The sequence below is a fragment of the Xiphophorus hellerii genome, chromosome 22, assembly GCF_003331165.1.
Source record: "Xiphophorus hellerii strain 12219 chromosome 22, Xiphophorus_hellerii-4.1, whole genome shotgun sequence".
NCBI classification, from domain to species: Eukaryota; Metazoa; Chordata; class Actinopteri; order Cyprinodontiformes; family Poeciliidae; genus Xiphophorus; species Xiphophorus hellerii.
Genome location: NC_045693.1, coordinates 880,576 through 890,390, shown reverse-complemented (window position 1 = coordinate 890,390; position 9,815 = coordinate 880,576). Strand labels below are relative to the sequence as shown.

At 47.4% G+C, this 9,815-nt stretch overlaps 1 protein-coding gene and 1 long non-coding RNA gene across 5 annotated transcripts; both read left to right on the top strand.

Annotated features, from left to right (window-relative positions):
• Positions 1-573: 573 nt before the first annotated feature.
• On the top strand, positions 574-2,113 carry LOC116712988 (uncharacterized). Its single transcript, XR_004337749.1, has 2 exons — positions 574-1,008; positions 1,659-2,113. It is a non-coding gene; the product is annotated as an uncharacterized LOC116712988 (long non-coding RNA).
• A 2,169-nt stretch (positions 2,114-4,282) lies between these two features.
• LOC116712901 (transient receptor potential cation channel subfamily A member 1) lies at positions 4,283-9,719 on the top strand. 4 transcript variants are annotated; one of them, XM_032552778.1, is made up of 19 exons: positions 4,283-4,598; positions 4,658-4,748; positions 4,819-4,958; positions 5,266-5,352; positions 5,426-5,576; positions 5,650-5,811; positions 5,890-5,999; positions 6,074-6,182; positions 6,249-6,277; positions 6,628-6,719; positions 6,806-6,920; positions 6,994-7,164; positions 7,261-7,331; positions 7,454-7,621; positions 8,005-8,123; positions 8,203-8,407; positions 8,552-8,756; positions 8,827-8,885; positions 9,314-9,719. In XM_032552778.1, the coding sequence occupies exons 1-19, from the start codon at positions 4,554-4,556 to the stop codon at positions 9,591-9,593; spliced, it is 2,409 nt and encodes an 802-aa protein (XP_032408669.1). In that variant the 5' UTR covers positions 4,283-4,553; the 3' UTR covers positions 9,594-9,719. The 4 variants fall into 4 exon arrangements, with proteins under 4 accessions (XP_032408669.1, XP_032408672.1, XP_032408671.1 ...); XM_032552780.1 differs by having other exon boundaries at positions 4,284-4,598; positions 8,552-8,750; XM_032552779.1 differs by having other exon boundaries at positions 4,284-4,618; positions 4,681-4,748.
• Positions 9,720-9,815: the final 96 nt, after the last annotated feature.

Here is a 9,815-nt window from a genome sequence, read left to right as displayed (position 1 = left end):
GGATCACGCAGCCGCAGTCCGACCAGAGGTGAGCGTCATTCATCGCTTCATTTATGAAGCTGAAGGCAGCAGCAGCTTCCTCTGTTTGCTCCTCATCTTCATCACCTCTTGTTATTTCAATGCGCTCCGGTTCAAATTAAAAAGTATGGAGTTATATTTGCTTCACAATTATTCAATCAAATAAATAAAAAAATCATGTCAAACAAAAAATAGAATTGTTATCAAAACTTTTTGATTTCCAAAAAAATTTTTTTTTTTCAAACAAAAAAAACTTATCTCAATAAAAAAAAATGAAACTGGACAAAACTTTTAGAATTGTAATAGTTCTTTTTTTTTTTTACAAAAAAAGTTTAAAAGTTTTTTTTTTTATTATTAAAATCACTCATTTTTGTTTGAAGAAGTGAAAAAGTTATTTACTTTTATTTGCACATGTCAGAATTTTTTGGTTGAGACTAAGTTTTTTTATGCTCTTTTTTTTTGGTTCAATGGGGACTGTCTTGCGGTCGGAAGGTTGTAAGTTCGATTCCAGCTTCCTACTGCCACATTTCGATGTGCCTTTGGGCAAGGTACTTAACCTGTATAAATGTGAGAATGGGTGAGAATATGAATGACTCTAGTGTAAAGCGCTTTGAGTGGTCAAAATTACTGGAAAACTGCTAGACAAGTTCAGTCCATTTACCATTTGAACACAACGAGTTTTGCTTGCCATTCTTTGGCGTCAAATTTATTTGACGATGTAAGACGTGTTCCTATTGGTTAGCGCTGACTAAAGCGGATGACGAACGATGTAAGACGTGTTCCTATTGGTTAGCGCTGACTAAAGCGGATGACGAACGATGTAAGACGTGTTCCTATTGGTTAGCGCTGACTAAAGCGGATGACGAACGATGTAAGACGTGTTCCTATTGGTTAGCGCTGACTAAAGCGGATGCCTCCGACTCCCTGAGATCTCAGAGCTCTGTCCGAACTGCTTCGCTTCGGTGACGGGACACAGGATGTGACTGAATGGTTAGTAATCTTCACAAAATGACACTGTTTGGCAGCTACTAAAGTGTCCACCCTTTTTTTCTAATAACAAATCTTACACAATTTATGACGACAGTCACATATTTTGTCTGCCGTGATCCCCGGTAGCATATCGTGCTAGCTAATGTTAGCACTAGGTAAAGTGCATAAACTAGGCTTAATTTTCAGGCGTAATATTCGCCTGTCTTTATGTTAAATTCGTTAACCAGCGCACCTTTGTCGAGTTGCGTTAGACGTTGCAAAATACAAATATATATGCGTTAAAAAGCTGTCAAGTGACCGTACAGATTATTTATTTACCAAGCACATTATCAGTGCTGTGGATGAGGGAGGCAACGTAACTCTTAAATATATATTTTCTTCCAGATGCAAAATGAAAAACCAAGCTGGTAGATCACAGCCCGAAGGAGGATATTAACACAATTTCTGTCTTTTTATTTTTTTTTACTGTTAATTGGTGTGTACAGTATATGTCTTGCATTTAGTTTTATTTCGACTTATATTTAATTTCCTGAGATATTGGCAATTTATTTTCAATTAAAACTCTCAAAAAGATTTTAGGGCTTATTGGGTTTTGATTATGTTGTGTAGCTAAATATGATCACTTGTTTATTTCTGTTTCTGTTTTTCAGGTTTGCGTCATAAAGCTTCTTGATGCGTTTCTGAGCCATGATTGAGACGCTGTATGATGTTCAACCAGGACAGGTTGAACCCCTGAGACCTTCCTGAGGTTAAATGACCTTTCCCTTGGATCCAAACACCTGGACCTGCTGACCACTACCGTCCATCGGTCAGCTGGATCGTCACAGTGTTGACTAACTTTTTATTTACAGTAAATTAGGATCTGGAAACCGGAGGACCAGACATGCAAAAATCTACCTGCAGACTTTAACGCTGCAGTGATCCTGCACTGAGCTGATCTGCTGCTCTTCTCCTCCACAGTGACGAGTTTTCATCACCAGTAAAGACAAACAAATCTGACATCTGAGTAACTGCTGGGAAGTTTATTAAATATTCACTGTTCATTTTGTTATCCTGTTGGTACTTATAATAAAATTTAATCTCTTTTGTAATATTCTGCCCAATAGGAACATGTCTTACATCGTTCGTCATTCATTCGCACATTTATACACTGATACGCAATTTGGGGTTAAGTGCTTTGCCCAGAGGCACATCGACATGTGGCAGGAGGAAGCTGGAACTGAACCTACAACCTTCCGATTTCAAGACAGTCCCCATTGAACCAAAACAGGAGCATCAAAAAAAACTTAGACTAAAAACTTAGTCCCATCCAAAAAATTCTGACATGCCAAATTAAAGTTTATGTTCTGTAATTCAATCTGGAGAGACTCAGACGGAGAAAGAAAACGATTAGAAAAGTTTATTGACATTAATGAATTAAAGTTCTTTGGCGCTTGGGCCCCAGCTGAGGACATCGAGCTGTGATCTGCAAAAAGCTCGGATGAGCATTCCTGATGCTTATTAGGAATGTCATCCCCGGGACCCGACTCTGGTGGTGGAGGTCGGTGAAGGATGCGAGCCTGGAGAGCCTGGAGAGTGAAGGTGGAGAAGGGGCGGAGGTGGGTTGAGAGCGGCTGGAAAGCGGAAGATGCCATGGATGGAGGTTCTTATCAACTGGGGCTTGGTCGGTGATTGAACGTGACGTGGCGTGGTCCGGCGTTGATAGGTGGTCGATGATGAGCGGGACGCGCCGATTGGATGATGCGGGTTTGGCTAAAGAGTCTTCCAGTTTGAATTTACGTCTAGAGTTCATATAACTTTTTCACTTCTTCAAACAAAAATGAGTGATTTGAATAAAAAAAAAGCTTTTTAAACTATTTTTTTTGTTTAAAAAAAAAATTACTACAATTCAAAAAGTTTTGACCAGATTCATTTTTTTAATTTAAATTTTCTTTTTCCAAATCCAAAAGTTTTGATTACAATTCTATTTTTTTGATTGAATAATTGTGAAACAAATTTAACTCCATAAAAAAGTTTTAACCTAATAACTTAAGGAGCCAGGCAGTTGGACCATTACACGTCATTTACCCAGAATGCATTGCAGTGTGAAAAACATGGCGACATTCCTGTGAAAATATTAAAATTTAAAAAACTAAATAACCTACAGCATTATGTTGAGGAAAAATGATTATTTTTAGTGCTTAATACAGTTAATCTTACGGCATGTGTAAAAGGTATATTGAACACTCTTATTTTGAACAAATTTCTTTATTTTGAACAGGTTTGTGTTAAGGATTCAAAATTAAACTAGATGACCAAGCATTCAGACAGACGGGGACCAATTGCAGATCTCTCAATGGGGACTCCCGCTGTGTTGTCAGAGCACAGGAGGCCATAAAATTAACATCTGCTGAAAGGCAGTATCATTTGAGCCTGGGGGAGATAACGGGAGAGTCTTCGGATTTCACAGGTATCTGTGAAATCTTATCTCATGTTTCTCTCTACCCAAAATGACCGTAGAACCACAGGGGGTCAGGACGCAGCTGTTGGCTCTTTTGTTTTTACCAGAGAGCAAATGGTCTTTGATCTTTGCCGTAAATTAGGGGGAGTTCCTAAGTTTCTCTGAGTGCCTAAGGGAGTTTCCAGTTGGCCAACTGGAGCTACGCCTTAAGTGAATATATTAAAAAGACAAGACACACCTTTAGTATAAGACTTTGTGTCAGGAGTAAAAAATTCAGAAAGCTGCCACTATTTTGCTTTTTTGCATCAGCTATCTCCAAAGACACGTCTTTGCCTTTTCTTGTTTTTTCTTTCTCTATTTTTCCTGTCTCAAGGTAAAAATGTATATCTCTGTCCCTCTGCAGTTCTGTTGTTAATTAATGCGTTGTATGAGATTAAACTCTGTGATTCTGTGACATCAACGCGCAGTGTTGTTGTTTCCTGGTGGCTGCACGTCGCCCGCTAAGAGGACCCGGGAGTTTAAGGAAGAGAGAGCCAAACTTTTTTCCAAAGTTAATTTATAAATATTCTTCCTTAATAATTATTACTAATAAATATTTCCCAAATAAAGTGGATTGTTACAACTAATCCCTTTAACCACAAACATTTCCAAATAAGTTGATGATTAAATTAATTCAAAAATGTCCGTATGCTGATAAAGATCCTGCACACGCAGCAACACTGCGGCTCAGTTTAACCACCTACCAATCCATAAATCCCCTGCTGCTCCTGCGGCAGGAAACAGCAGCAAAGGTCATCATTACATCACAGTATGACATCATAGATGGCTAATGACATCATGAGTGACATCGTCAGTTCCTCTCCTTCCAGAGAGAGGAACTGACCTGAGCAGGACCAGTGAAGCAGCTCAGGTCCTGCTGTCCTCTGGTTTCTGCCCGAGCGTCTCAGAGACGTTGTCCCCGCCCTGCCGTCCGTCCTCCACCCTCTGATAAGACCAAACCTTTGAGCCGATGATAAGCAGCAGCCGACCCGTCGGACCTCGGCCCAGAGACGAGCGGAGGAACGACCGGGAGGACAGGAGGAGACTTGACTGGTAACCAGGCGGAATGGACACAACTGGCAGAACTAGGACCGCCCAGGTCCATCAGCAGGTTGGTCCATCTAGACTGGTTCTGGTCTGGTGCTGGTTCTGATCTCTGAGTGTGTGCAGGTCCGGCCGGGTCCAGAGGCGTCCCGGTCCGAGTCTCGGTGGAGGTCGTATTCTCGGAGGCGCTGGAAGCAGCAAAGCAGCCTGTTGACAGGTGAGCTCAGGTGAGTTGGGTTTGTCATGCCTGAGGACCGGCTGGTGGACGTTTCTGTCCTCATGTCCAGGTGTTCACCTGGAGGCCAGGTACACAGGTCTGGCAGAGGAAGACGAGACAGACACGACTACCAAACTCCAGAAGCACCTGGACAAAAAACTGCTGGACCACTTCAGACATCTGGCAGCCAGCAACCAGGACACCGACCAGGTGAGACAGACCAGGGGAGACCGACCAGCTGAGACCGACCAGGGCAGACCGACCAGGGCAGACCGACCAGGGCAGACCGACCAGCTGAGACCGACCAGGTGAGACCGACCAGGTGAGACCGACCAGGGCAGACCGACCAGGGCAGACCGACCAGCTGAGACCGACCAGGGGAGACCGACCAGGGCAGACCGACCAGGGCAGACCGACCAGCTGAGACCGACCAGGGCAGACCGACCAGGGGAGACCGACCAGGGGAGACCGACCAGCTGAGACCGACCAGGTCTTCAGGTTGTGTCTCTGTGCTCAGGTGGACCTCCAGTTTCTGGATGAGGTGATCTCAGGCGGCGCCGACCCAAACTGCTCAGACAGATACGGACAGACTGTCCTTCATGAGGTCACAGCTGGTGGATTGGTTTACCTGTCTGCAGTACTGAGCTGTGCAGCTGAACCCAGGTGTGTTTCCTCAGGTGTCCAGAGCGTGGAGCGTAGATGTGATGCGGTTCTTTTTGGACCGCGGATCGGACCCGCTGGGCTCGGATCGGTTCGGAGTCACAGCGCTGCACGTGGCCTCAGCCCTGGACTACGAGGACATGGTCCAGTTCCTCCTGGACCGGGAAGGTCGGTGGGTCCAGGTAGAGGGGGGGTTCTGGTGCCGAAGGTCCGGTACCAGCTCTGTGTGTTCTGTTGTCAGCCGATCCGAGCGCCCGGACTCTTCTGGACCAGCAGACCCCTCTTCACTATGCCGCCAAGAACGACGCAGTCCGATCCATCAAGCTGCTGCTGCGCGCCGGCGCCGCCATCAGCTGCACCGACTACAAGCAGCGGACGCCGCTGCAGCTCGCAGCCAGCATGGGTGATCATTACATCACAGTATGACATCATAGATAGCTAACGACATCATGAGTGACATCATCAGTTCCTCTCCTTCCAGAGCGCAGTGAAGCAGCTCAGGTCCTGCTGGAGCTTGGAGCGAGCGCTGGGGTGAAGGACTCTGACGGACAGATGTGCATCTCTGCTCTGATTGGTCGGATGAGTCATGTGGTAACTAAGCCCTGCCCCCTTACACAGAGCTCTGATTGGTCTGGGGTTGCTCAGGTAACTTGTGTTGTGTTCAGGCTCAGGAGGCGCTCCGTCAGTTCCACGTGATGGACAGAGTGACCAGACAGGAGTATTTCTACCTGAACCTGCTGGAACCAGAGGCTGGCACACCTGGGGACCCATCAGGTAGCAGAGCCTCCCCTCTGTCAGGTGGGACTCAGACCACCAGACTAAAGACTGTCTCTGTTGCAGGTGCAGGAATCAGTGAACCAACCACCCCAGTAAGTAGAGCAGACTCTGAGATTATAGATTACAGATAACCTGGGATTTTGGTAGGAGTTCGTCCCTCAGTTTTCAGGTTCGATTCCCTCTTTGTCTGCCTTTGCCATTGTGTCCTTGGGCAAGACACTTCACCCTCCTGGCCAGCTGGTGGTGATAGAGGGCCTAGTAGGGTGCATGGCGGCCTACAGGTGTAGGACAATCACAAGGATCCGGAGAAGGCCACTAGGGAGGGAGGTGTCAGGGTCCCCACAGTCCATCCTCAGAGGACACCGTCCAGAAGGAATGGTTCTGGATGGTTCTGGTTTTAGATCTGGTTCTAGGTCTCAATAACATCTGATGTCGTCATCAGCTGCAGGTTGTGGTTCTGGAGGGGAAACTGGACCTCATCATGAATCCCGTCTTTCTCAAGCTCATTGAGATCAAATGGAAACTGTATGGCAGGTGAGCTCTTTCCGATAGACTTTACCTGGATCGCTGCTCTCTCTCATTGGCTGGTGGGTGTGACATCACGACTCTGCTTGTGGCAGGTTGGGGGCGTGGATTCTCCTTGTCCTCAACTTCCTGCTCAATGTTTGTTGGACGACTGTGGCCATTTCTATGTCTGTCTGCCAAGACTCACCTGATCGCTACACCTTTCCCCAGGTGAGCTGTCTGTGCCTCCCGCCTGTCTGAGTCTCACCTGTGTGGCGCTAACCGGTCTCACCTGTCTGTCCAGGACTGGTGGCGTGTTCTGCTGGTGGTGCTGGCGCTCCTGCTGACCCTGGAGGAGGTGTTCAGGGAGATCCAGGACATTGTGTTGTCGAGGAGGAAGCTCCACCTGCGACGGAGGTGGATGGAGCGGCGTTTCCAGGACGACCTGCGCTGCTCACATCCTATGTGGCCTCAGGTAGGAGACGTGATGTCACTCTGACTCTGCAGGTTGATCACAGGAAGAAGCTGTGCTAAGTGGAGCGGTCCTGGCTCCGTGGCGTCTGTGTTTCAGGAGAGACAGTATCTTCTGAATCAGACCAGGAGGATCCACAGGATGAGGGGCAACTACAGCCGGGACCGCTGGTACCAACACACACACACACACACACACACACACACACACACACACACACACACACACACACACACACACACACACACCTGGTTTCTCTCAGTAGGATTCATTCAGGTGTTCCTGCTCTCAGGAATGTCTTTGATTGGCTGGTCTACTCTCTGCTGACGGCTTCCTTCTGCGCTCACTTGGCCGACGTGTTGCAGCCGTCCGTCCTCCTGTACACACTCAGTCTGCGCCTCTTCTCCATGTCCATCATCTTTCTCTGGCTGCGACTCATGAAGCATGTCCGAGCCTTCAGGTACATAGCTCTAGCTGGAAGACCGGCTACAGAACCGCTCTGTCTGGGGTCGGTCCTACAGTTCTCCTTCCTCATGTTGAAGTCTTCCAACAAGCCACCAGCATCTGCAGTTCCAGTTGGAGCCATGGGGAATGGAGGCACAAGCTAGTCCAGTTAGCCACTGGTGTCCTGAACATCCAGATGAGTTGATCCTTCCAAGGTTTCTGAGGAACTTGCTGAGGATGATTTAGAGCCATGTGAATCAGGTAGACCGGTGTCGACCACATGCAGGACACCCAAACTGTCCCAGAACAGCGTCCATATTGGTTCTGCTTGGTCCAGCCTGTCAGATGAAGCATGTTTAATGTGTAGCAGAGCTGATGCTGAGCCGTGCTGCTCTGCAGGTTAATGGGGCCCTTCATCGTCATGCTGGGGAACATCGTCGGGGATGTGATGTGCTTCCTGTTCCTGTATGCTGAGATCTTCATCCCCTACGCCTGCAGCTTCTGGATCATATTCGGAGGTCAGAACATCAGCGGGTCCGACTTTGTGAAGGTTCTGAGTTCAGCTCTGCTCTGACAGAAACTGTGTTGTGTTCTCAGGAACGCCCTCCGTTCCCAGCATGCAGTCTGTCTCAGGTCTACTCTACAGCCTTTACCGGATCACTCTGGTGGACGAGTATGAGTACGCTGCCATGGTAACTGTGGACAACATCATGGCTCCTCTACTGTGTGGAACATTCCTGGCAGCATCCTCCATCTTGTGTATCAACCTCCTGATTGCACTACTAACTGACACCTTCCAGAGGTCAGAGGTCACACCTGGACTGGTCTCAACATACGGACTGTAACCTAAATGACCTGGAAAGACATTTAAACCAACACCATAAAAGCTATCGACTGACTTGCTATTAATTGATTGATTGATTGGTTGGTTGATTGGTGGTTTCAGGGTGCATGATAACTCCCAGGCTAACGCCGTGATGCAGCAGGCCGCCGTCATCCTGCAGGTGGAAGACTCCATGCCCCGCCTCCATCATTTCTATGACAACCAGTACATCTCCAAGCACTGCTCTCCACTGGGCGAGGCCTGCGATACCGTCTCAGTGAGCTCCTGTTACCACCATGAGTTTGGACAGGTCACAGGACAGGTGAGGGTGGGTATCCGTACATTTCCTACTTCATGTCCCTCCTTCCCGGGGCATGATGGGATGGCTTGTCCTGCAGGAGACACTGGACCAATTCCTGGTCCTTCAGAGGGACATGGAGGCAGCCAGCAGATCAAGGTGAGAACTGTCATGGTTTGAGTTTTTCTGTGTATTAATTTTGAGTTTCCTCTGTTTCTGAGTCGCCGTGTTGTCCTGTCTCCCCTTGATTAGTTCCCAGGTGTGTCTCGTTCCCTGATTACCTCCTGTGTATTTAGTGTCACCTGTGTCTCTGTGTCTTTGTCGGGTCCTTGTCGTTTGTCCTTCGTATGTCCTGTTGCTACCAGTGCTGAGCCTCTGCCTTCTGCTCTGCTGCCAGGATTTTGGACTGTTTTTGGATTTGTTTGCACCTCGTTCTCATCATTATATCACCATAATCATTTCATCCTGGGTCTGCTGCGTCTGCCTCACCATTCACACCACCGCACTTCATGACAAGAACACCAGGACACACAGAACAGGTCAGTGCTAAACTAAGCAGCAAGTCTGACCTCCAGTCTCTCTGGCAGGTTCCCAACAGAACAACACCAGCAGAACCAACAGCTTCAGGTCCAAGAGAACCATGAGCTTCAAAACCTCCCCATCCAAGAGTCTCAAACAGCTCAGAAACAGAAGCTTCAGGGACCAAAAAAACATCACAACCAGAGCCAGGAGAGCCTAGAGAGACAGAACCAGCAGGTCCAAGATCCCAAGAACCTGCAACAGGAACTCCAGGCCGTTCAGGCAGAGCTGAAGGAGCTTCGATCTCTGGTCCAGCAGCTGGTCCAGATCAGGAATGACTTTGTTTGAGACCAGCTTGAACCTGGTATCTAGTCTATGACCTGATGAACCACGAAGGTCCATGTGGACTTACTGACTGAAATGTTCTTGATTTCAAATGAAAAATAAAGACCGAATGAAGACAATGCCACATAATGAGTTTCGAAGTTTGACTTATGAGGTAATACTTCAGCTGAATAGGGGAATCATTTTTTGACGCTCCAGCTGATCAAAACTTAAATCCAAGCTGCA